The 26,312-nt window shown below is 52.8% G+C and overlaps 1 protein-coding gene across 4 annotated transcripts in view; it reads left to right on the top strand.

Annotated features, from left to right (window-relative positions):
• Nucleotides 1–26,312, top strand: part of GRIP2 (glutamate receptor interacting protein 2) — a 97,538-nt gene that overhangs the window by 62,437 nt on the left and 8,789 nt on the right. For 3 of the 4 annotated variants that reach the window (XM_055344798.1, XM_055344799.1, XM_055344801.1), the window contains exons 2-20: nt 3,450–3,530; nt 3,770–3,905; nt 4,732–4,877; nt 5,555–5,641; nt 6,366–6,441; nt 7,640–7,785; nt 8,575–8,722; nt 8,836–9,005; nt 11,185–11,310; nt 11,642–11,791; nt 14,174–14,360; nt 14,845–14,990; nt 15,794–15,874; nt 19,435–19,501; nt 19,612–19,757; nt 20,603–20,747; nt 23,024–23,163; nt 23,832–24,011; nt 25,007–25,181. In XM_055344798.1, coding sequence (XP_055200773.1) covers nt 3,450–3,530; nt 3,770–3,905; nt 4,732–4,877; nt 5,555–5,641; nt 6,366–6,441; nt 7,640–7,785; nt 8,575–8,722; nt 8,836–9,005; nt 11,185–11,310; nt 11,642–11,791; nt 14,174–14,360; nt 14,845–14,990; nt 15,794–15,874; nt 19,435–19,501; nt 19,612–19,757; nt 20,603–20,747; nt 23,024–23,163; nt 23,832–24,011; nt 25,007–25,181 — 2,533 coding nt within the window. The remainder of the gene's footprint in view (nt 1–3,449; nt 3,531–3,769; nt 3,906–4,731; nt 4,878–5,554; nt 5,642–6,365; nt 6,442–7,639; nt 7,786–8,574; nt 8,723–8,835; nt 9,006–11,184; nt 11,311–11,641; nt 11,792–14,173; nt 14,361–14,844; nt 14,991–15,793; nt 15,875–19,434; nt 19,502–19,611; nt 19,758–20,602; nt 20,748–23,023; nt 23,164–23,831; nt 24,012–25,006; nt 25,182–26,312) is intronic. The other variant, XM_055344800.1, reaches the window with a different exon arrangement.

Here is a 26,312-nt window from a genome sequence, read left to right as displayed (position 1 = left end):
TTTGAACCCTATCCCTGATTCTGACTGAGCCCTGACCCTGTCCTCAAGCTGAGCCCTAACCTTGACTCAGCCTGATGCCCCCCACCACCACCCCACCACCCTAACACTAATCTGATCCTCTCCCTCATGAAAAGGACCTGGTCGGGATGGGATACTCAGCTTCTATCCCTTGCCAAGACTGATTCCTCTCCAACCCTGCTTCCTCATGCCTCCACAGAGGAGGGAAGACGGGTCCTATGAGTTAGGTCTTGCCATAGCCAAAGGCTTAGGGAGAGGAGTGGCGTTCCTCTCCCTAGTGGTGAATAGCTGAGCCAGGGTCTGCACTCATGTGGGGCTGCACCCTGAGCCCATCCTTTTAACACGGGGCCAGGCTGGAGCTGCAGGGATGAGGGCAGCAGGAGGGCTCTTCTTCAAGAGCAGGCAGGGGCTTGTGCAGGCTCAAGTGAGGCATACCTGGTGCTGGGAGGGGTGGCCCCCTGGGGGCAGCACAGGAGAGCCTGCCAGCCTGATGGTTTGTCACTTGTCTTTCCCAGCTCAATCTGGTGCTGAGAAAGGACCTGGAGAAGGAGTGTGAAAAAAAAATAACCTGGTCCGGGAAAATTGGAAATGGAGTGGTGTGGGCAAGGGGCCTGTGGTCGGGTCCTGGCTTTTTGTAGAAGTTGCCTTTGCCAAGGACCTTGGTCCTCTGAATCACAAGTTTTCTCCGCTGCCAAGTGGAAGTGATGGTAGCACCTACCTCCTCCCAGGGCCACTGAGAAGCGAATGAGATAGAAGTGGAGAGTGTGGTTGGTTGGTGCATGATGCATGAGCCCCCTTCCCCTCACCTGTCAGGGCATAGAGGAAAATCCAGAATATGCACAGTGCCTAAAACAAGGGGTTGCTGAGGGGATACAGGGGCTCTGGCATTATCACAGAGCAGGTAACCTGAAACCTTCCAGCTTCAAAGTCCTTTGAGATGTACACATGAACTCACAGGAAATTAAGAGGGTGAGCTGGAGAGGAGATAAGCATGGTCTCAATAACCACTTCTATCAGTTTTGTACTGGTGTCTGGCCAGTGCAAAAAGGCAAATAAAGAAAAGGTTTGAGGTTTCGAAAGTAAGAAACAAAATTGTCATTTTTCACAGATGACAGAAAATCCCAAAGAAACTACAGATTAACTATTAATTAGAATTAATACCAGGGTTTTAAAGGTCAGAATACAAAATCAACTGTATTATTATAAACCAGCAACAAATGATTAGAAAATTAAATTTGAAAAATGATCCAATTTACAATAGCATTAAAACACTTCAAATATCTGGGAATATATTTAATAAAAGATGGACAAGATCTTTGCCCATGAAAGGACTTCTATCCAGAATATATAAAAATTTGACATCAAGAAAACAACCCAACTTAAAAATGGACAAAAGCTTTGGATAGACACTTCAGCAAGGAAGATATATATGGATAGCAAAAAGAAGTTTACGACCTTAGTCATTAGCCAAGTGCACATTTGAAACTGCAGTAAGAGGGACGCCTGGCTAGCTCAGTCAGTGGAGTGTGTGACTCTTGATCTTGGGGTTGTGAGTTCTAGCCCCATGCTGGGTATAGAGTCTACTTAAAAATTAAAAAAAAAAAAAACACCTGGGTGGCTCCCTTAAGATTGAACATCTGCCTTCCACTCAGGGTGTGATGCTGGGGTCCTGGGATCAAGTCGTGTATAGGGCTCCCTGCGGGGGGCCTGCTTCTTCCCCTGCCTGGTCTCTGCCTCTCTCTGTGTGTCTCTCATGAATAAATAAAATTTTTTAAACAAATCTTTAAAAAAAACATAATGAGAAACTTCTACATATCTATTAGAATGACTAAAATTTAAAAAAAGAAAGAAAAACCCTAACGTTGCCAAATGCTGGGGAGAACATGAAGCAGCTGGATCCCTCTTACATTACTGGTGGACATACAAAATAGTGACCACTTTGAGAGCCAGTTTGGCAGTCTCTTAAAAAGTTAACCTCATCCTTACCATATGATCCAGCATCCTGTTCCTGGATATTTACCCAGGTGGAATGAAATGTTCTGTTCAAACAAAAACCTGTGTGCAGATACTTATTATGGCTTCCTGTGACATCACCCCAAACTGGAGAGAGTGGAAATGTCTTTCAACAGGTGAATGGCTAAGCAAACAGTACATCCCTGCAGTGGAACACCAGTCAGCAATAAAGAGAAACAGACTACTAATCCATGAAAAAAACATGAGTGAATCTCAAATGGTGATGCTAAGTAAAAGATACTAGACGCCAAAGCCCACATACTGTATGATTCTATTTATATGGCATTCTAGGGAAACCAAAATGACATAGAAAACAGATCAGTGGTAGTTGGGGGCTGAGGGTGAGGCAGGGACTGGCTACAGAGAGGCAGCAAGAGACAATTTGGGAGGCGATGGAAATGTCCTAAATCTTGATTGTGGAGGTGGTCAGGACATATTTCCCAAAACCCAGAGAGAAGCACACGACAAATAATATTAATGTCTGTAAGATTTAAAAAAAATAGATGAAAATACAAGTTAGGACAATATACTAAAACCCCACACATGCAAAGTACTGGGCCCCACCCTTAAAGTTTCTAATTTACCCCGTTCTAGGGGGGGCCCGAGAATTTGCCTTTCTGACAAGTGCCCAGGTGATGCTGGTACTGCTGGTCTAGGGACCATACTTTGAGAACCTCTGCGTTGCACTATTCTCTTTTCCTTACATTTGAAACCTATGAAAATGGAAAGTCCCAAGGAATATCTATTAGGCATTTCCTAAGAGAGAGGGGAAGGAAACAACAGTTGAAGAACTAATAGGAGAGTGTCTTCTAGAATTAAAGCTAAAGGAGACAGATGTATTTCTCGCTGCCTAGAATATCTAAGAATATGAATTGTAAAAGATAAAGCACAGTCCTCATGAAGAAGCATGGATTGGAGCCATTCAAGATTGAGTTTGCTCATGGTCGGCCCGGTCTCCCATGTGCAGTGGTGCCTGTATGTGAGAGAGCTGCCCGTCCCAGCAGATGTGCAAGCACAGGCCTGGGTGGTGGAGTCCACAGACCCTCATTCTAATCCAAATTGCACAACTTCCAGCTGTGTGGCCGTTGTGCTGCTGGGATCCTTGGCTCCTTTATCTGTACAGTGGAATAATATACATTGTGGAGATGGTTAACCACAGAATATCTGAGAAGGTCCCTGTATGTAATCGGTGCTAGAAGAAGGTTTTTCAGCCCAAGAGCAGAGATGGAGCCTCCCTTGAGAGAAGAAGCCACGAGGATGCTCCAGCGGAGACCCAGGTGGAGCTGGGACCCAGGCTCCCAGGAAGGAGCCTCTTTTTCAGGCCACATCCTCAAAGGAGATGGTTCCCAAGGCAGAAAGTGTTCTCCTGCCTGGAAACGAAAGTGGATCTCAGGGCTTTTTCTCTTTCTTGCCTGCAGACGATGGGCCTTACTCCAAAGGAGGCAAGGATGCAGGAGGGACCGATGTGGCCCTGGCATGCCGCAGACAGAGCATTCCAGGTAATGAGCCTCCTCTCCTTCCTTTTTGTCCATCCTGGAGGCAGAGAGAGCTTGGAGTCGGGGTCAGATGGCATTGGCTGCCGCTAGCTCCCTCTGTGACCTTAGACCAGCCACTTAACTTGTGTATAAAGGAGATGATCTTACCCTGTTTACCAAGTGTTGGTCTACTTCTGTTGGGGGGCCCAGAATTGCCCCCTGCTGCCCGCTCACCGCCCCGCCGCCCCCCCATCTGTTGACAGAGGAGTTCCGCGGGGTCACCATGGTGGAGCTGAACAAGAAGGAAGGCAGCACACTGGGCTTGACCATCTCAGGCGGCACCGACAAGGATGGGAAGCCCAGGGTCTCCAACCTGAGACCGGGGGGGCTTGCTGCCAGGTGAGGAGCAGGCTTGATGGGGCAGTAGGAGGGGGGCAGGGGCCAGTGGAGAATGTGCCGGGGCTGTAGGCAAAGCAATCAGGCAGGTGTTTTTAGGAGCACCCAAGTGCTTCTGAGAGGGAAGCCTCTGTGGAGGCTGTGATTCTTCTCTTCCCCTTAACACAATGGGCTGAGTTGGCCACAGCATCCCACTCTTGCCAGCCCCTCCAGGCCTTTGCACGTGCAGTTACAGTCTCAAAAGGCATGTTCCTCACTGGCAGACTCCTATTCATCCCTCCACACTGCCTCTGGGAGGTCTCCATCCCAGGGCGAGGCAGCTGCCCTGCTCTGCTCACATGGTCCTACATGCCGCTTCTGGACGCGTCGTTCTAGATTTTCCTGTCATCTTACCTCTGTGGCTCCCTTGGACCATGAGTTCCATGAGACCTAGGGGTTAGCCTCTCTGGGCCTCTGGACAGGTGCTGGTAAGTGTCCAGTTGAACAGAATGGAAGGCTGGTGGTGAGAAGCCAGGGTGAGTGCAGTAGGAAATAGCAAAGGGAGAGATGATCCGGCCATGCTGCAGGCTCCTCGGGGCTAGTTAGAGTCTTCATCAGGAGGGCAACACCCAGCAGGGGAAAATGCCGGGCCTGAGTGTCAGACAGGCCTAGGTTAGAATCTGTGCTCTCTTATTTACTCACTTTGTGACCCTGGACAATGTCTGACCTCTCTGAGCCACAGCTTCCCATCTGTAAAATGGGGACTCAGAGATCATAAGGATTCAACAGAAGAGTGGTGTGAATGCTGGCACCCATCGCCATGCATGTGCTCTGGCCTCCTTGCTCCCAGGAGTGACCTGCTGAACGTGGGCGACTATATTCGGTCAGTGAATGGGATCCATCTGACCAGGCTCCGCCATGATGAGATCATCACCCTGCTCAAGAATGTGGGCGAGCGCGTGGTGCTGGAGGTGGAGTATGAGCTGCCCCCGCCCGGTGGGTGCCCTTGGACGGGGATCTTTATCCACTGCCTTAGTTGTGGGTAGACACAGCTGTCTCCCCACCTGCACATGCCAGCTGGGGACCTTGGCGGGTGGGACCTGAAGATTGGCCACAAACATCTATGGCGTACCTAGAGACTTTTCCTGCAACTGCAGTATGCTGTCACCAGGAGGTGGCGGGGCCCTGTTTGTCACCCAGTGTCATGTTGTATATTTAGTGTCCGGATGCTCTTCCTTGAGGGGAACAAGTTTTGGGAATGTTGGCTAAAGAAATTGTTCCCTGCCCCACTGCTCTCTCCCCCCTACCAGCCTGCACTGAGTGCAGTGGCCTAGGGTTTAGCCTAGCTCTGAATTTTCAAAGTTGGTCTAAAGTCTTAAGATTTGAATAACTAGAATTCAACCTTGGCCTGAGCTCATAGCCATGGACAGTCTGAGCTCTGTCATGGCCTCTGTGTGAGTGTGGGCAGGCCTCTAAGTGGGGGATTAAGTACTGGGGAGGAGGGTCCTTTGAAGTCTTACTTCTCCTACCTATAAATGGGCAGGGGTGGGGGAGTTTACCCTCCCTGTAATCTCTGTGACTGGTCACCCAGCTCTCCCAGAATGAGCTTTGGTGATGTCTGTGGCTTGGTGATGTGACTAAGGGACTCAAAGGAGCCCTCCATTTCTCCCCAGCCCCTGAGAACAACCCAGGGATCATCACAAAGACAGTGGACGTCTCCCTGTACAAGGAGGGCAATAGCTTTGGCTTTGTCCTCAGAGGTCAGTGTAAGAGTCGCACTTGGGGCCAAGGGGTTTGGGAAGGAGGCTAAGGCTAATTACATGTGTGTCCTGATTTGTTTTAGTGAGATTATATGGATTTATGGATAGATAGATAGATAGATAGATAGATAGATAGATTTTTGCTTCTGACTTTAAAGAACCCAGGACCAGGACGGGTTGGGTGGCTCAGTGGTTGAGCACCTGCCTTTGGCTCAGGTTGTGATCCCGGTTCCTGGGATCAAGTCCCGCATGGGGCTCCTTGCAGAGAGCCAGCTTCTCCCTCTGCCTGTGTCTCTGCCTCTCTCTCTGTGTCTCTCATGAATAAATAAATAAAATCTTAAAAAAAAAAAAAGAGCCCAGGACCATTAGGTCAAATGTTAAATGGAAAAATTTCCCAAGCAATGAAGGGTACATGATTGCTGGGAGTGAGATTGAGAACAAAGTTTGGAGCTTCCTAGGAACCAGGGCAAAAAAGGGAAATAGGATGAGGTCATAGGATGGAAAGCAAACCATTTAAGAGAGAGGGGATTTCGATTATGTCCCTACTTTTTGTCCCATTCTGTGGGGATTTACAGTTGGTTATCTTATAAGAGGGCCTGTGAATAGCAAGGACAGGTCCTCCACAGATTTAATTAAGAGAGCCTCTTAGGGGCTGAGTCAGGGCCTCTAGGTATCAGGGAAAGAGTGGGTAGATGACTGCCACCTCTTGTCGAATTCTGTTCAGGGGGTGCGCATGAGGATATACACAAGACCCGCCCACTCGTCCTGACCTACATCCGGCCTGGCGGCCCTGCTGATAGGTGAGCCTGAGCCAGAAGAAACCGAGCAGTCTTTCCCTGCCCTGACTACCCCCAGCTCCCTCTGTGAAGAAGGCAGACCAGAAGCCATTGTGCCCATTCTCCTGATGAGCAAACTGAGGCCCAGAGAGAGGACCCCCCTTGCCCCAGAGTCATTCTTGGTAGAGCCAGGCCTCAATCCCAAACAAGAGAGACCTGAGCTCTTTCCTCCCTGACGTCCTACTGTCTCAGGGGTGGGGAGGGAAGCAAGCCTTGGCATTACATTGGTCTTTCCTTCCCTCGCTTTGGTGCCCCCATTTGTGGAAGGGGTCTGATACTGCAGCTCCTGGGAGTTGCTGTGAGTGGTTTTGGGGCATGACAAGCAGTGCCACCGTGGCCTCTGTAACGCAGCCTCTGGAGTCTTGGCTGTGCCCCCCTGCCCAGTGCTGCCTGGCACAGCCCAGAAGGGTCAGGAGGGCAGGCCCAGGAGGAGAGAACGTGGGAGAGAAACATGTCCAGTTCCCAGCACCCGACCCCCTCACCTCCCCCATGGGAGATTCTTGGCCATTTTAAGAGAAGCCTGGAACAGCCTTGTCAGAAGTCTGAACCCGTTCTTGGGACAGGGCCCTGTGACGAGCTATTCATAGAACCTCCCAGAATAGCTTTGGCCACCTGATGGAGCAAGCATTCCAGGGTGGGGATTTGACCCAAACTGAGGTGAACCCCCTGCTTGCTCCCGGGGCCCCTGCCGAATTCCTTCCCCAGGTGCATTTGTCACCAGGCCAGAATCCCTGCTGAGAAAGCAGAGAGAGGGCAGTGAGAAGGGCCCTCAGGAGGCCTCCAGACCGCCCCACCCCCAACGCTGTGTGGCCCTGGCAGGGCTGGTGTCCTTTCTGGGCCCCGGCTGTCTCCTGTCTCCGCAGGGCACCCCCGCTCAGACATCCTACTATTGAGCCGGTCCTATGACTTTATTAAGCACCAAGCAGGGTGGGCGATGTCCGAGCTGGCCCCAGCTGTCTTTACATGCCCACTTCATTTATTTAGCTGCTTACCCATAGACACCCTCATGCATTCCCTCACTCACTGTTCTGTCCCTTTCTCCGTCACTCGCTGCTTGCCCCCATCTGTCCCCTGGGACGTCACTGTTCTCAGCGGCTTCTCGGCAGGGCTGTGCCCAGTGCTTGCACGGAGCCAGCCTGGCTGACCGGGCCCTTCCCTGCAGGGAGGGCTCATTGAAGGTGGGCGACAGGCTGCTCAGCGTTGATGGGATCCCGCTGCACGGGGCCAGCCATGCCACTGCCCTGGCCACGCTGCGGCAGTGCAGCCACGAGGCACTCTTCCAGGTGGAGTACGATGTGGCCATCCCAGGTGAGCTGGGGGTCAGGTGAGAACCGACCCTGAGAACTAGGGTCGGGTCAGGAAGAGGGCCTGGGGTTGAGGGAGTGGGTAGTGGACACAGATCCTTACCACAGCAAAGGCCAGTCACACAGCCCCTCTGAGCCTCTCTGGGCAATTAAACACTGTTTTATCTTGTTGGAGGCCCTGGGTATCCAGGTAAGAACAATACAGACGAGGTGTCTGTTCTCATGGAGCTCACCTTCTGCTGGGCAGAGACGGACAGTAAGCAGAATAAAACCAATACAGAGGGTATGGGATGGCAGTAAGTGGTGCTAGAAAAAAAAAAAATCAGGGAGAGATGGGAAAGGCTGGAGGAGAGGAACGTGATCATGGCCCAACCAGGCTGGTTGCCGAGGAAGCATAGAAGGATCACATTCAGGAAATATGATGACGAAAGCATATTTGGTCTGATTTGCTGACACTTGGACACAGTGGCAGGGGTTGGGGTGGGGGTGAGAGCAGAAGGAGCTAGATTTTGTTTTCAAGCCACTGGGTGGGTTCCTGGGGATGCCGTTTTCTGAGTGCAGAAAGGTGGTAATGAACTGGCAGCTCGGTGTGGCAAACTGCAGGCTCCCCACAAAGGTGAGCATGTTAGTGTCATCCAGCAGAGCCCTGGGGTCAGAGCCCCTCAGAGCTGAACCCCTCGGGTGTAGTAATCCCTCCCTAAAAGTGAAGATTACATGGAGATAGCAGACTGAGGCTGTGGAGGCAAGTGCTCAGTATTTGCATTTCAAACTCTTCTTGCCTTCCGCTTGCCAGATACGGTGGCCAATGCTTCAGGGCCCTTGATAGTGGAGATAACCAAGACGCCTGGGTCAGCTCTGGGGATCTCACTGAGCACTGGCTCCCACCGGAACAAGCCAGTCATCACCATTGACCGCATCAAGCCGGCCAGTGTGGTGGACAGGTGAGGCACAACTGGGTCCTGCCACCGTGGTGGGCAGGGATACAGGGGGGGAAGGCGGCCCAGAGCTCCCTCTGGCTGGACCAGCCTCCCCCTTCCCTCTCCTGCCTGGCTAGGAGTGGGGCCCTGCATGCTGGAGACCACATCTTGTCCATCGATGGCACCAGTACGGAACACTGCTCACTGCTTGAAGCCACCAAGCTCCTGGCCAACGTGTCGGAGACAGTGCGGCTGGAGATCCTGCCCGCCCCCCACAGTCGGCGGCCCCTGAAACCCTCAGAGGCAGGTGGGTCTCCTTGGAGGGTCTCAGGACCCAGACCTGAGGGCTGATGGGGAGAGGTGCACAAAGTCCCAGAGGCCCAGCACCAGAGCCCTGGGCAAGCTAAAATTTACTGGAACAAATGTCCATTGCTATTGAGAACCTCAGATTGCCAAGCGCAGGAGCTGAGGGCGGGCAGAGAAACAACCTGAATGTTTGAGTTGACAGTCTGCTGGCATGGATGCCCCAAAGCTGGTTCCATCGCTCTTTGCATTCATAGAAGTATAAGGGCTATCCCAAGGGAGAGGACAGTCCTTCTGTGATCTGTGCCACTCAGAACTTAGATCTGGGGCTCAGCTCTGGGGTTCTCAGCAGGTCCAGAGGAGGCAGCCAGTCAGTCGGGAGGGCCTAGAGACCCCCCACCTTTTAAGGAGTTAGGGTGTCCCAGAGTGGGGTGCTAGGCAGCCCGAGAGCAGAGGAAGCAGGAGGTCTAAGAGACCAGAGGGCAGAGCCCAACCCGGGGAGGTGGCCACAAGGATGCAGCTTTCAGCTCAGAGCCTGGAAGTGCCTCCAGCATTCCAAACCTTGGGCTTTGGGTACAAATGCCAGCACTGCCCTGGCTGCACAGGTGCTTTCCATCTATCTCTGAGCCTCGGATGCCTCATCTGTAAATGGGAGGATCACAACTTGGGAGTGGTCAAAAGAGATAGAGGACAAGCACAGCCCAGGTCTGTGGGCTGGGTGGTCAGGCTGTGAATTCTAGCCCTCAGGACATAGTGTGTTGGTGTGGGCAAGAATGGAGTCGGCCCACCCCATCCTTTGCAAGCCTAATTGATCATCTTGGAAAGAAAGAAATCCCTCAAATAAAATGTGAGGAGAAAGGCCTTGGGGAGGGTCCTTCTCTGCAGCTCTGTGCGGACCCATCTCTGCTAGGGTCTGCACAGGCCCCATCAAGCCACAGCCAGAGCCTGCTACAGGAGGCTTTGGGGTGGGAACTGGAGTGACTCATTCTTGAAAACCATTCACGGAGCACCTGCTGTGGGCCAGGCTCGGTGAGGGGGCTTCCTGTGGGTCCTCTTTTTTCATCCTTGTGACAAGTCTGTGAGGTCGGTATTGCTGTCCGCCCACTTTACACAGGGGGCTGAGGCACTGAGGCTCAGAAAAGCACAGTGCCTTACGAGGGCTGCTGACGGTCCTCCTGGCCTTCATTATACTGGGCCTCAGCTAGGTGCCAGGCATAGCTCTAAGCACACCCTACATGTTAAACACTTTCAGATCCTTCCCATTACCCTAGAAGGCAGCCGCTCTCTTAGTCCCAATATACAGATAATGACAATGAGGCACAGAGGGGCCACATGGCTTATCTCAAGGACCTGGCTGCTGGCTCCCGAGTTGGAGGTGCTGCACAGTGGGCAGAGTCAGTGTGCTGAGATAGCTGGGTTCTCGCTCATCCATCCATGGATACCTTGCACCAGGCTGGACCCCGCAAAGCCCCGCAGAAGGAAGAGCCACAACAGGACCTGGGGCAGTCTGGGAAGAGGTGTTGTATGGCAGGCGGTTTGGAGGATCAGATGGGGCAGGTCAGGGAGGCAGAAACTCTGGGGACCTGTGGGAAGCAGACAGAGAAGGAGTGCAAAGAATTCATCTGGGGGTAAACCCTATGAAAGTTTGGAGGGAAGGAGGCCAGAGCAGCCTGTCTGAAGTGAGGCTCTGAGCAAACCCTGGCCAGCCCACCAGGGGCCCTGGAGCATAGGTTGCTCCTGAGAGCCCAGCGTGGGGCAGAAATGGCCAAACCGTAGTGCCCCCCACCCACACCCTGTGTGGCAGCTCGGCCCCTGGCCAAGGCTGCCCAGGCCACAGCACCACAGCAGCTCCTGGAGGTTCAGGGGCCCGATGCCATCTGCCAACTGCACTGCTCAAAGCTGATGGGCCGGTTCTCATGGGGCTGCTTTCCCTCCCATCCCTGCTGCTGCTTGGCTGAGCACTGAGCATAGTGCCAGGCACTTAGTGGGCTTCCCGGACACATGAGCAGAATCTGAATGCCTGGCTTCGCTTGGCCTGGGGGAAACTCAAGCTGTGTGGTCCTGCTTTGCACACTTCATCTTGCAGATGGGAACTTGGCCTCCAGGGGAGGGAGGGCACAGTGAGTCCAGACATGCTGAATCTCTAACGCCTGCACCTCTCTCTCCTCTCCCTTGGGTCGCAGTGAAGGTGCAGAGGAGTGAGCAGCCACACCGCTGGGACCCCTGTGTGCTCTCCTGTCACAGCCCCCGGCCCGGCCACTGCAGGACGCCCACCTGGGCCACACCTGCCGGCCAGGACCAGAGCCGATGTAATGTGTCCACCTCACCGTGGCTTGTGCATGTTTCATAGGGGAGGAAACCAAGACTCCGAGCAATTAGGAGGTCTGCCCGGCGTTACCTAGCACATTAGTGATGAGATGGGCCCCCCTCCCTAGCAGCTGGGTTTCGCCATGTCTGTGAAACACTGTGATCTTTGAGGGCCAGAGCGGGAGAGACCTGCCTGAGGTTCACACACCAGTGCTTGAGGTGAAAGGGGAAGGCGTCCAGTGTCTCTCTGCGGTGGGGTTCCCTGGCACCCACTTGTGCGGCAGGGTGGAGGGCCCTTCCGGGGTTCACGGGGCTGTGCTCTCATCTCCCCAGCCTTGTCCTCGACTCCCTTTTCTTCGCCGACCATGAATCATGCCTTTCCCTGCACCAACCCCAGCACCCTTCCCTGTGGGTCCCACCCCATGAGCCCTCGGACCACAATGGGGCGGAGGCGGCAGCGAAGAAGGGAACACAAGAGCTCATGTAAGTAAGCCGTGATCTCTTCCTTCCTCTTTGGGCTGCCTGTATGGCTGAGAGATTTGCCAGAGGATGGGGTGTTGGGCACAGGGTCTTTGGTCTATGTGTAGGGTCACTAAATAGCATGAGTGGTACCCCAGGCTGCCATGGATGGCTGGGCGGGTTGCACAAGGTCCCACCTGATGGGTGCCAGTCACTTGGTACATTTTAGTCTTGTATTTTGATTATGGAAAATTCTCAGCAGATGATGGCAAAGTGTCTCGAGGAAAGCATACCTTTTCAGATGTGCACAAAATTCTCACAGTACCTCCACTTCATTTTCTTTCATTCTTTAATTCATTTTGATCCATTCAGGGAGAAAGTCTCAGTGTGGTATAGCTGTGTCTTTACTGCTTCTCTACATTTTTTAATTTCCCCTAAGACAAGGATACGTAGGCCTGAGTCTAGCCATCCAGGATGTAATAATTTTCACTATATATATGCACACATATTATATGTTGGCAAATTGAACTCCAATAAAAAAAGATCTATCTATCTATCTATCTATCTATCTATCTATCTATCTAAACACATATATATACCCATACAGATATTTCTTCTTCCCTTTGATATATAGGCATTTCTCTTTATTTATGATCACTATTAGTGCCTTGTTGAAATTAAGGTATTTAAGTATTTGAAAAAGTAAAAAGACAAATAGTAGTGAATGATAATGCAGGAGACATGTAGCAAAAGTCACAAGGATGTCAAGAATTTTGAAGTCTTTCCTAGGAAAAGCCCTTCCTTTGCTGATGTAGAAAGTTTCTCCAGCCTCCTGCCCTGTGAGTTGCAGAAGCCTCCAGGAAGGATGAAAGGTCAAACTAGGCCATTTGGAATTGAGCCAGCTGAGGGAAAAGATGAGTACAAATCACCTGGCACCTGAAATAAGGTTATGAGCTTCCTGGAAGCCAAGGTGAAAAGGGAAACAGATTTCAGAGTCAGATGAGAGGTAAAATATGCCTTTACCAACCACCTTTGTCTAACACCAAAGCCGGGAGTCTGTAAGTGAAAAGATTCAGGAATGCTGTTCAGTGGTGGGGGTATGTGGAGGCTCGGGGCTCTTGGGACCACTTATCTGTCCCTTTACTAGGTTGGATAACTAATAAAATGTTATCATTATTATTATTGATGATAACAATTAATTAATTAAAAATTGAACACCTCCTATGTATCAGGCACCATTCTTATCATTAGGGATGTAACTGTGAAAATATAATAAATATAAATATAGTAACAACATATGCAACAATGTTTTATGTATCATAATGCATAATATAAAATATAACAAAATAGTAATAAAGACAGAATAGTATAACAGAATTAGTAATAGGATTGCATACAATAATAAATTATATTTAATAAATATCTAATATCCATATTAACACAAATATATTTTATATATGGAATATAAAACAGGATATATTAAGTAACACAATATCAAATAGATATGAAGTTTTCATACAACCCAGCAATTCCATGTCTAGGTATATGACCAGGAGAAATGAAAACATATGTCATGTTCACCCAAAAAGTTATGCATAAATATTCCTAGCAGCATTATCCATTTTCGCCAAAAGGTGGAAACAACCCAGAAGTCCATCAAGAGATGAACGCATAAACAAAATGTGGTGTATTCATATAATGGGATATTATTTAGCCATAAAGAGGAGCAAATTCCAGATACGTGCTACAGTATAAACCTTGAAAACATCATGCTTAGTGAAAGAAGCCAGACACAAAAGATCACATATTATAGGATTGCATTTATATGGAATGTCCAGAAGAGGGAAATCTATACAGAAGAAAATAAGTTAGTGGTTGCTTAGGGCTGGGAGACATGGGAGGATTTGGGACAACAGCTAAAGGGAACAGGGTTTCTTTTTGAGATGATGAGACTGTTCTACAATGGATTGTGCTGACGGTTGTATAACATCATTAATACACTGCAAAACCACTAAATTGTACACCTTAAATTGGTGAACATTATGATAGATGAATTGTATCTCAATAAAACTGTCACCAAAAATAACATAATCTATAGTGTGGTATTATAATAGCATTGTAACAAAGCTAAGATCATGTAACAGCACAACCCTCACAACATCTGGTCCCAGGTGCTGGCTTCCTTAATCCTTGTCACAGCCCTGCTGGGTGGGAATCACCCACAGTACTGATGGGGAGAGCTCTGCTCAATATGCTGTGACTGTGCCACCCCAAGGGCAAGGCAGGGCTCCCCCTCGCTTGCCCCTCTGACTCCAGGTCCTTGAGCCTAGGGATGGGTTGATTCTGGCATGAAGGGCCCTCGGGGACTGCCTCCCTCCCTGAGAGCTGTACCGGCCTGTCCTGCAGTGTCACTGGCCTCCAGCACAGTGGGGCCAGGGGGACAGATCGTGCACACGGAGACCACGGAGGTCGTGCTCTGCGGAGACCCCCTCAGCGGCTTTGGCCTCCAGCTCCAGGGCGGCATCTTTGCCACCGAGACCTTGTCTTCCCCTCCCCTCGTGCGCTTCATCGAACCTGACAGCCCAGCAGAGAGGTGAGCCAGCTGCCCCCGCCCCATGGGGCCTGCCACTCTCACAGCCAGCCAGAGAAACTAAGTCACAACCAAACCTGGCTTCACAAGGGTATCTCACTTAAGCATCTCATCCACTCCATCATCAGCCCCATTTTACAGATGAGGAAACTGGGGTGCAGAGAAAGCTGATTCATTTGCCCAGGGTCACCCAGCTCATGAATGACCTAGGACTTGAACCCCTGTCTGTCTGAAGGCAGAGTCCTCTATAGACATATCTCATAAGGCACGGTGTCATCCCCTTTGGACAGATAGGGAAACTGAGGCCCAGCGAGGTCACTCCCTTAGCCAGAGTCATATGGTAAATTGCCTGAGGCTCTGTAGCCCACACAGGGCAGAGCTGTGGAGTCACCCCCGCAAGCCTGCCCACACATGGCATTCCTGTGCCCAGCAGTCGCCGTCGTGGTAACGGAGCTTATTCTCTCTGTGGGGCTGCCCCGGGGTTCAGGTGTGGGTTGCTGCAGGTGGGGGATCGGGTCCTGTCCATCAACGGTATTGCCACCGAGGACGGGACGATGGAGGAAGCCAACCAGCTGCTGCGGGACGCGGCGCTGGCCCACAAGGTCGTGTTGGAGGTCGAGTTTGATGTGGCAGGTGAGTGAGTGCCCCTACCTTCCTCCTCACGCTGTGGGACCCTGTGCTCCTCCCTGGGGCACGTGCTCTTCCACCACCACCCATGACCCCCCAGCTCCCCACCTGGTGTCCTCCTCCCAGAGCATTTGTAGCATGTGCCAGAGCCCCAGCGGTGGCAAGGAAGGCCTTGGCCTGGGAGGCAGGAACCCCACACGCCAGCATGAAGGTTGATGAGGGATTTTTGTGCTGAAACAGGACCTCAGGGAGGGCAGAGGGGGGCTGAAAATATTCCATGCCCCTCTGCAGGGCTTAGGCAAAGAACCCCAGACACAAACTCAGGTTAGAATTCTGGTCCTGTGCTTTGGACATTCTGTGACTTTGGACAGACATTCCCTTCCACCACCCATCCTCAGTTTCCCCAACTGTGAAATAATGACTAGAGTTCCTCTACTACAGTGGATATCAGTTGGGTTAGATGAGGTCAGTCATGTGGAAACACCCAGCTGAGGCCTGGCACATAGTAGGTGCTCAGTAAGCTGTTGCTGGATCTGAACTGCATTGGGTTTGGCTATGGGGAAGCCCTGGGCTGGCAGTCATGAGGTCTGGCACCAGCCCCCAGTCTGCTCTGATCAGATTGGTTGTCTTGGACAAATGTCAGCTCACCAAGCCTCAGTTTCCTCCTCTGTCAGGTGGAAGAAGCAGGATGGGGTTATGATGGTGACTTCTTGCAATCTCTCCCAGCTGGCCTAGATTGGGTGGGAGGCTGGGACTCCCTATGTCTCCTCCCTTGGGTCTTACGTGGATGCATGTGTGTTTGCATGCAGAGTCCGTCATCCCGAGCAGCGGCACCTTCCATGTGAAGCTGCCCAAGAGACGTGGCGTGGAGCTGGGCATCACCATCGGCTGTGAGTCTCCCCCACCCCCCGGGCCCCTGCTGTCCAGTCCCTGCCCCGAGCGAGCCGCCTGCTGGGGGAAGTACATACCTCCAGCCTGGCGGAGGGGGATGCTCCTGGTGGGAGGGCTGGCTTGGGTTCCCTCTGCCTGCAACACCCAGCTGTGTTGTCTTCCGTGCAATACCCCCAGTCACTGGAAGCCTCAGTTTCCCATTCCACACAATGGGAGTCTCCTGGACATCTGGCTCTCCTGGTGGGATTAAGTAGCTTGTAAGGCACCAAACACATACATGGGCCAGGTTTGGGTTTTTTCCCTACCTCCATATTCCCAGGGCCCTGAAGGGGCCTGAAACGTAGCAGGAGCTTAATTTGTGTTTGCCAAAGGAATGAAAGTGAGAGAATGAAAACAGAAGAGTAGAATGCATGAGCATAGGGACCTTCAGAACCTTCCTCCCGTGACTCCATCTCACTCTGAGTAAAAGTTGGGGTCCTCAGGGAATGATGACTTCCTTTGTGATCTGGTCCCCGTGATCTCTGACTTCTTCTTGTGCCATCCCTCCATCACGCCCCTCCAGCCACTGCTGGTCCCCTGCTGATCCTTGAATTCGCTGTGCTCCTTTCAGCCTCAGGGCCTTTGCACTGGCTGTTCCTCTACTCTCCTTCCTCACCTCCTTCAGGTCTTTGCCCAAATGTCACCTTGGGAAGGCCTCCTCTACCACCCTAATTTAAACTTGCCCTGCCTTCCACACAGCCCCTTCCTTTCTTTATTTTTCTCTACAGCATGCCTCTTTTTATTATTTGACAAACTATATACAGTTGGCCCTTGAATACCATGGGTTTGAACTATGTAGGTCCACTTAAATGTGGATTTTTTTCCCAATAAATTCAGTAAGCACTGTAAATGTATTTTATCTTCCTTATGATTATTTTAACATTTTCGTTTCTCTAGCTTACATTATTGTAAGAATACAGAATATAGTACATACAACATACAAAGTATGTGTTAATGAACTGTATGTTAACTGTATGTTTGATAACTGTATGTTATCAGTAAGGCTTCCAGCCAGCCATAAGCTATTAGGAGTTAAATTTTGGGGGAGTCACAAGCTATATGTGGATTTTTGACTGGGTGGGGGTCAGCACCCCTAACTCCACATAGTTCAAAGGACAACTGTACTTAGAAAACTTTTTAAAGATTTATTTATTTTAGGGATCCCTGGGCGGCTCAGTGGTTTAGCACTGCCTTCGGCCCAGGGCGTGATCCTGGAGTCCCGGGATTGAGTTCCGCATCAGGCTCCCTGCGTGAAGCCTGCTTCTCCCTCTGCCTGTGTCTCTGCCTCTCTCTTTCTCTCTGGGTCTTTCGTGAATAAATAAACAAAATCTTTTTAAAAAAAGATTTATTTATTTTATTAAGAGAGAGAGGGGGATCCCCGGGTGGCACAGCGGTTTGGCGCCTGCCTTTGGCCCAGGGCGCGATCCTGGAGACCCGGGATTGAATCCCACATCGGGCTCCTGGTGCATGGAGCCTGCTTCTCCCTCTGCCTGTGTCTCTGCCTCTCTCTCTCTCTCTCTGTCTCTCTCTCTCTCTCTGACTATCATAAATAAATAAAAATTAAAAAAAAAAAAGAGAGAGAGGGCAGGGGAAGGGCGAGGGAGAGGGAGAGAATCTCAAGCTGACTGGGGAGGCTGGGGTAGGAAGGAGCTTCAGCAGCAGCCCTTCTAGGCAGCCCTTCTAGACAGTTGCTCTCTGTGAAGCCCAGGGTGGGGATTGAGGATCATTTCACACAGTGGGGACTGTAGTCCTGGTCTTGTGTTTTCTGGGGCTCTCGCAGCTTTACTGAGTGTGGACCTGGATCCCATGACCTTGAGATCATGACCTGAACTGAAATCAAGAGTTGGTTGTTCAAGTGACTGAGCCACCCAGGTGCCCCTTTACTTTAAAATTTTGTTGATTATGTGTGACCCCCACTGGATTGCTTCGCTCTTGGAGGGTGAGGATCTTTGTTTGCTCACTGTGCCTCTCCCTGGTACATAGTAGGGTTCAGTAAGAGTTCGTTGAATGAATGAATGAGTATAGGATGGATTGATGAGTAGAGAAGTTCGTGAGGGTCTGGGAGCCTGGTTCAGCACTGTGCTCAGCTCAGCTGTGCCCTGGGGAGTCTGAAGGGGAAGAAGTGGGGGTGAGGGGTGGAGACACCACCCGCCTGGCTATAGCACTGCCATCCCCACTCTCCTGCTGAGGTGACCTCCTGGCAAGTGTCCACTCTGGCCAGGGCAGCACACACATAGGCGGACTGACCCCAGATCGGGCAAGGGATGCAGAGACATCATTCCCTAGGGAGATTCAGGGAGCCTCGGAAAAACAAGACCAGGACTGCAGTCCCCACTGTGTGAAATGATCCTCAATCCCCACCCTGGGCTTCCCAGAGAGCAACTGTCTAGAAGGGCTGCCTAGAAGGGCTGCTGCTGAAGCTCCTTCCTACCCCAGCCTCCACAGTCAATGGAGGTGGGAGTTTAAGCAATCTGGGAGGAGAGAAGCTGCTCCTAGCTCAGGAATTTCTGGGTAGGGCTGCCAGATATGGTTGCACAAGTTGTGCATGACATAAAGGTGCCCATTTAAGGTAGACTTACAATCTTATTACATCATTTCCTCAACAGACTAATTGGAAGGGTTGCCCTTGTCTCATCAGCAAAGATGCCACATGGGCCGAGAGGGGGCTCCTACCATCTGCTCACTAATGGGAAAGCCCATTAGCACCGATGGATTTTTTTTTGCAAGAAAACTTAGCTACTCATGCAATACCCATTGTCTTAGGTCACATTCCCCCAGAAAGAGCTTCATAGACACAGTTACTTTCGGGAGGTTTTTACTGAGAAGGGCTCTTGGCATCAGCATCTGTGCGAGGTGAGAGATGCGGGACTGGGCAGACAGAGAAGCTGGTTATGTGCAGCCAATCCCACGGAGAGCTCTAAGGCCGGGAAGGCTTTAGAAGTTGTCCTGAATGAGGTGGGGAGCTGGGCCTTTGCACCACTGTGTGGACCAGGCTGCACCCAGGAGCTGCACAACCTTGGCTGAGGCTTCTGTCTCTGCCAAAGGCAATTCCCAGAGAGGGAGCCCCCTGTGAGCCATTCAGCCAGCACTCCCTGCATCTGGGAAAAGGGAAAACTCAACTGTGGAAAGGTCATGGAGTTCTGGGTCCCACCTGGTGCTAGGTAGGTGTGCCAGCCAGACACTGCCCCTGAAGGAGCTCACAGCTTGCTGGGGGATGGGCTGAGCAGAAGGGTAAAGTGCTGATGTGGATTAAGCACCTGCTATGTGCCAGGATCCGCTTGGGTTTTGCCTTGTCTAGTTTAATCTTATGACATCTCCATGAGTTCTGTGGCGTTGTCCCCATTTTGCAGAGGGGAAACTGAGGCAGGAGGGGAGCTGATTTGCTCATGGTCACCAGGCAGGAAGCAGGGGGAGCAGGGTACAGGGGTCTGTGTTCATGTCCCAACTCCTGGGCCCTCCCAGTCCCCCTCCCCGAGGCTGAGGCCGTCAAAGGTTGGATTCATGGCTTCTTCTCCCCCAGCGACCAGCAGGAAGCGAGGAGAGCCCCTGATTATCTCTGACATCAAGAAGGGAAGTGTGGCACACAGGTAGGGGTGGGTGACCCTGGGCGCGAGTAAGGGGAGTAGTCCAGGGGGAGTAGCATGTGCCAGGCTCCTGTTCCCCCACCCGTGCCTGTCCTCCACCCCTGTTCCCCCAGGACGGGCACCCTTGAGCCAGGTGACAAGCTGCTGGCCATTGACAATATCCGCTTGGACAACTGCCCCATGGAGGACGCTGTGCAAATCCTGCGGCAATGCGAGGACCTGGTGAAGCTGAAGATCCGGAAGGATGAGGACAACTCTGGTATGGCCCCTGCCCCTCCCTGCCAACTCTCTGGGTCCAGCCACCAGACCAGCGGGTTCCAGCTTGCAATTTGGGGCTCCCTGTGGCCGGGGAGGGAGATGCGGGCAGCTGGTGGAGACTCCTTGAATGAACAAATGCAAGGACGGAGCTCAGCACGGATGGCTCACTGTCCCTGGGGCTGCCTGGATCCCCCGTGTCCAGCACAGAGCTTAGCAGAGGAGTGGGCGGAGGGGTGATGCTTCGAGGGCGGAGGGGTGGGGGTCCGTCCTGCTGGGGTGGTGTGTGAGTGAAGAAGGAAAGCCTGCCAAGTCTGACACCTCTGAGACCAGACAGGTGAACTGGACAGAGGTAAGGAAAATGGTACAGGTTGGGGTGCAAAAGGAAGGCGTGAGGCTTGTGACCCCTGGAGAGCCAATCTCTTATTCAGAGGGGCAGCTGCCATCTCCTGCCCTGGGAAGGACCAGACCGTCTCTTGTGGGCAGATTCTTCTTCTTCATCATCATCATCTTTTTAAAAGAAAAGTTGGAAATCTGGTTTCTCCTTATCCTCATTATTGTTATTTTGTGTCCTATGTGAAATCTGTATTTTAGGATGTTGGGTTTCAATGATTGATTCTTTTCTTTCTTCTCTTTTTTTAAATGGGGTTTGGGTGCAAGAAAACATTTGTGGGGGCAACAGGGGTCCTCAGGGTGCCCGGGCTGTGCCATCTGAAGCCATGGCACAAGTGGATGGGTGGATTAACAAATGAGTGAATGGATGAGTGTGAGGGCACCCAGGGCTGGGGGCATCCGGCTCCTGGGTCCTGCCACACTGTACCTCCGCCCCGATGGGTGCCACCTTTGCAGATGAGCAGGAGACCACAGGTGCCATCAGCTACACAGTGGAACTGAAGCGTTACGGGGGTCCCCTGGGCATCACCATCTCCGGCACAGAGGAGCCCTTTGACCCCATTGTCATCTCAGGCCTCACCAAGCGCGGTCTGGCTGAGAGGTGAGCTGGGGTTCTGTGGAGGCACACAGGGCGGGTCAAGGACCATTGTGGGGCAGGGGTTGGGCTTTGGGAACAGCTGAAGTGGATTCTGGTCTCAGTTCCACTGTTGATGTGCTGGGTGACATCGGGCCTGTCCCTTCCCTCTCTGAGCCTCGATTCCCCAGAGGCAGACCGATTCCCCCACTGGCCCAGTCTGGAGACTCTCCATTTCTGGAAAGTCAGCGCTGTGAGCCCTTTTGGAGCATCTGCTGTGTGACTCCAATCCTGACACAGCCTGGGGTTTTTCTGGAAGGATGAGGGGTCCCCCTTGCTGTCCTCTCCTCTGGGGAAACTGTGAGAAAGAGAGTGTAACAGTCTGTCCAGACTAGTGTGGGAGCAGGTGAATCTGGGGCCCGGAGGTGGAACAGGGCCCCGTGGGGGTCACAGGTCGGTGATCACAGTCTGGGTGAGATGCTGCTTTCTCCAGACACTGAGAGTTGCTGGCTGTAGAGGAGCAGCCTGCCCAGGCCTGAGGGTGACAGGCACGGCCCCTGGAGGAGGACACAAAGTAGGAGGGGCCACATGGTAGTGTGCTGGGCGATAGGATGGAGGGGGATGGAGAGGGATGGAGGGGGATGGAGGGGGATGGAGGATCAGGGAAGGCTCCCTGTTCCTGGAGCGCCCCCTGCTGGCCATTCCCATCTCCAGGGTGTGCATGGACTCCCACCTTGACTGGGTACCCACCGTGTGCCAGTCCATTCTGGGTGCTGGGGACGCAACATGCAGCCCTCCTTCCCCCCCTCACCGGGCTGATCCAGCTCAGTGTTGTACGACTGCGATGTAAGGCGAGCCATGCGTTTCATTATAAACTTTCTGGTAGCCATATTAGCAAAGTAAGAAACAGGTAAAAGGAATCTTAAATACATATTTGTTTCAACACATAGTCAATTTGGAAATTATTATTTTTTTAAAGATTTATTTATTTATTCATGAGAGACGCAGAGAGAGAGAGACAGAGAGGCAGAGACACAGGCAGGGGGAGAAGCAGGCTCCCTGCAGGGAGCCCGACACAGGACTCCATCCCAGGACCCCGGATCACGCTCTGAGCCAAAGGCAGATGTTTAGCCGCTTAGCCACCCAGGGGCCCCCCAATTTAGAGATCATTAACGAGATGTTTTATGTTCTTTTAGTCATACCACGTTTACAGAATCCGATGTGTATTTTACACAGTTGACAGCTCTGACCTCCCTCCCTCAGGCCACCCTCCCCGACTTACTCCGCTGGGCTCCCGGGGAGCTGGGTGGGCAAGGCCTGACATGAGGGAGCACTGCCTTGCCCTCCCACGCCCAGGTCAGGTGCTCCCCCCCATCCACAGCAGCTCAGGATCACCTTCGCCAGCCGGGTTCCCAGGGATGCCATTTAACTGGCCAGGGCTGGGGGCCAGGCAGCACGCATTTTTTAAAAAGCTCTTCAGGTGATTCTGATGGTGTCCAGGTAGAGACCCACTGGGCCAGAGCAGTGCTACTGTGTGGCCCTGTCAGCGCTCACACCCCCCTTAGAGGTCAGCTGGGCACCCTGTGCTCGTTCTCTGGGTGAGGAAACAGGGCCAGGGAAAGGGATTTCTGCAGCCCTGGATTTCTGCCGGAGGGAAGCAGGAATCCCGTCCACCCAGCCATCTTTCAATTATAACTAGAGTAAGTGTATCGCTCCCTGTTTACACACAAAGGCCCTGAGACTCAGGGAAGTTAAGATACGGGGCTCCAGGTCATGTAGCTAGTGCGTGGCAGCTACTGTGTGGGATTCAAACCGTGCTCAAAATTCATGCTTGACATGAATTTGCAGAATAATCTTCTCCCTCCCAAATTGCCCTCCATCCCTCCCAAATTCTAGACTTTATTTTTTTTTAATTATTATTTTTTTTAGAGAGGGAGAGGGTGGGTGGAAGTACAGAGGGAGAAGGAGAGAGAGGATCTCAAGCAGACTCCACGCCCAGCACAGAGCCCCATGCAGGACTCGATCTCACACCCTGAGATCATGACCTGAACTGAAATCAAGAGTCAGATGCTAAAAAAAAAAAAAAAAAAAAAAGTCAGATGCTTCACTGACTGAGCCACCCAGATGTCCCCCAAATTCTAGACTTTATGCCTCTATGAATGCCGCCCCAGATTTCTGTTACTGCTTGGTTTAACTGAGGTCAGTCAGGCTTGTGCCTTGGGGTCCTGAGTTCCCTGAGGACAGAGCCCCCCACCCTGAAGCCTTGAATGTCTCTCATTCTTTGTCCTGTGCTCCCTCCCCAGGACGGGCGCTATCCATGTTGGGGATCGCATCCTGGCCATCAACAGCGTGAGCCTCAAGGGCCGGCCTCTGAGTGAGGCCATCCACCTCCTGCAGGTGGCTGGCGAGACCGTCACACTGAAGATCAAGAAGCAGCTAGACCGTGAGCCTCACCCCACCACCTGGGGGCCATCAGCCCATTTAGGAAGCGAAATCCCTCTGCACCCCTGTGTCAGGCTTCATGTACCCAACCTCACAGCCTCCTCAGCGAATCCTTTGGAGGTGGAAGTCTACCTGGGACAGCTGAGGAGATAAGACTCAGAAAGGGGAGTGGTGGTCCCAAGGCCACAGCCTGTGTGGGCCAGAGCCTGGGTCTGAACCACCTTCTTCATCGCTTCCCACCTCTCAAGGCTGCTTGTTCTGCCATAGGGCCATAGCTTCAACATTCCTCAGTTTCCCCTGAATCTGTGCCCTGAACCTTGGCAGGGGTGCCGCCCCTTGCAGTGGAAGGAGAATGCGCTTTAGGGTCTTCCTTCTAATCTGGGCTCCACTGGTGTTCACCATGTGACCTTGGGCATGTTGTACCCACCCAGAGCTACAGGGACTCCCCAAGGCACAGCTCAGAGAGCTCAGCCTGTTTTCCTGTCTATGGAATGGGTTTGCCCATTACCGTGCCACCTCTCCTCCTATCAGATTGCCCAGCAGCAGGCTCAGGGGGCTCGGTGCCTGTGAGTCCCCAGACTGGACTGCAGTGGGGAAACTGAGGTTCACTGAGTGTGTCTGGGTCTCTGTGTCAGAGGCCACTGGCAGTGACACCCCTTTTCATTGCAGGCCCCCTCCCACGCCGCAAGTCAGGCAGCCTCAGTGAGGCCAGCGATGCAGATGAGGACCCGCCAGAGGCTCTCAAAGGAGGCCTCCTGCCAACCCGGTTCTCACCCGCTGTGCCCAGTGTGGACAGCGCTGTGGAGTCCTGGGACAGCTCGGCCACAGAGGGTGGATTTGGGGGCCCAGGTAACACCCTGGGGCCCTGGGACAAGTACGTGCCCTCTCTTGGCTGCCGCAGCTGCCAGACCTCTGCAGGGGCTCTTCCCTCTGCCTCCTCCTCCCTCCTCCAACCTTCAGAGACAGTTGCTGGTGGCAGACCCGCCTGGGCCGCATCAGCCATGCTCAGGGCCCCTCACTGCTCAGAGCGTGGGCCTAAGGCCTTCACACATCTTCTGGTTAGCATCCTTAGCACCCCGCTGGCTATGCAGAGTTCCCCCTTGAGCTTAGGACAAGCTGGCCTTACTTCTGCCTTTCTCATTCCTAGCCCAGTGCCCTGCACACAGCAGGTGCCCAAACTGTGTTTATTGCATCCAGTCAAAGATGGGAAGGCAGTAGGCCTCTTCCCATCGCATCCACAAGACCCAGCCTTAAGGTGGACACCTCCAGGCTGCCCTCTTAGGACACATGCTCCCTGCCCATGCACATTGCAAACCATGGGTGGCCTTGAGGCTTGGGGGCCAATTGAATTCCAGGAGCTGGCCTTCTGGCCTCTGTGATGCAGAGCCATGGGGACTCCCCAAGGCCCAGCTCAGAGAACTAATGTCCTCAGGTGGCTCCCAGCCCTGGTCCCCACTGGCTGTATATCTGCCTTCCCTGGGTCTCCGCTTCCACATCTCAAGTACTCAATCAGCATCTCTTAGCTTATCCCCAAAGGCAGACAGAGAACAATGGTCAAAATAGGGAACCTCCTTCCCTGGCTGGAGGCAGCCAGGCTAAGCCCAATGGAACTGGACAGGATCCTGGAGCCCTGGGCATTAGCTCTTCTGTGGGTGGTCAAGAGATCCAAGAAGTTCTGGAGGTAGGGACTAGGGTAGGGCCCTCAGGGAACTGTGGGTGGTCATGCAAGGCCAGAGGGGGCAAAGACCTTTCCAGGGTCATCCAGCACGGCTGATAAAGGGGCAGGAAGGAAGGCAAGCTAAAGGCACAGAGTGGATCCAGACACCCTCCTCTCCACCTGCCAGGCTCCTACACCGCACAGGCAGCGGCTCGGGGCATGACCCCCCAGGAGTGGCGGCCCAGCCGGCTGAGAAGCAGCCCCCCACCCACCGAGCCCCGGAGGATGAGCTATACCCCGGCCCCCACGGACGAGAGCTTCCCTGAAGAGGAGGAAGAGGAGGATTGGGAGCCACCAACTAGGTCTGTGGTGGGAATGCCATGAGGGAGGCAGTCATGGTCTCCTGGGTGAGGGTCCCTGTGCCACGGTGGTGGGGGTAGAGGGGGGTACCTCCCAGGAGAGGGGAGGAAGCATCGGGCAGAGCTGACTTGGCCAGGCGGAGATGGGGATGAGGCTGCGCCAGGCCAAGGGCACAGCAGTGGCAAAGGCGCAGAAGGCGTTTGCCTTTCCAGAGTCTGGTAGTCTCCTGTTCTCAGAAGAACAGCTCAGAGCTTGAATCCGATCCTCCTGACTTAGCTCAGGTTGCTTGATGGCCTCCTGCCTCCTGCAAGGGTCCTCGGGTCCTAGGCACCAGCCCTGGCTGTGGACGTGGTGGGCTTCGTAGTGTTGGCTCTGAAGGACACCGCATCACTGCAGGGGGAGGGACGCCCTGTGGAGAAATGCTGTTCCTCACTCAGCCCTAGCCACCCCCCCACCCCCCCCCCGTGTCTGTGCTTTGGCTCAGGCGCTTCCTTCTGCCTACAACACCTTTCCCTCTCTCTCCTGACCAAGGCCTTTGCGGCCTTGAAAACCCAGCTCAAATTCCCCCGCCTCTGGAGGCTCCCCTGACTCCCTCGGGCAGCAGGCATTCCTCCCTCCCTGGCCACCTTGTGCCCCCTGGTTAATTACCTGGCTGTCATCCCTTCTGCGCAGCACCCCTAAGCGGGTGCCTGGCACCCCATGGTACTCCTGCACACTTTGTGAATGAATCACCCACTCCTTAAGAACAGAGACTACACCACATTCACCTCCCTAGGCCCGGGCCCTGCAGAGCTGACTCGGGGAATATTTGTAGACTTGATTTGAATGGAGAGAGTGCCCTTCGGGCTCAGTCTTCTCATCTTTAAAATGGGAAGGGCGGGAGGCAACTATTTACTGTACATCATCCTCCCCGAGTCTCCCTCGGAGAGAGAAGCTCCCGGGCCTTTGTAAGAAAGTGCTTTGCAAACCTTACTTCATAAGCAGCCAGGACTTTGTAGGTGGCAAGTGGCTTTGGGAACTAGGAAGTGTGCAAGTGTGACTTGTGACCATTCTAACAAGCCTCGATTTTAGAGCTGATGACGGGCTCATACAGCCTGTGATGGAAGCCGTGGGGTGGCCTGGACCCTTCCCCC

Source organism: Nyctereutes procyonoides, unplaced genomic scaffold, assembly GCF_905146905.1.
Source record: "Nyctereutes procyonoides isolate TBG_1078 unplaced genomic scaffold, NYPRO_anot_genome, whole genome shotgun sequence".
Lineage (NCBI taxonomy): Eukaryota > Metazoa > Chordata > Mammalia > Carnivora > Canidae > Nyctereutes > Nyctereutes procyonoides.
This window is presented reverse-complemented; position numbering and strand designations above follow the sequence as displayed.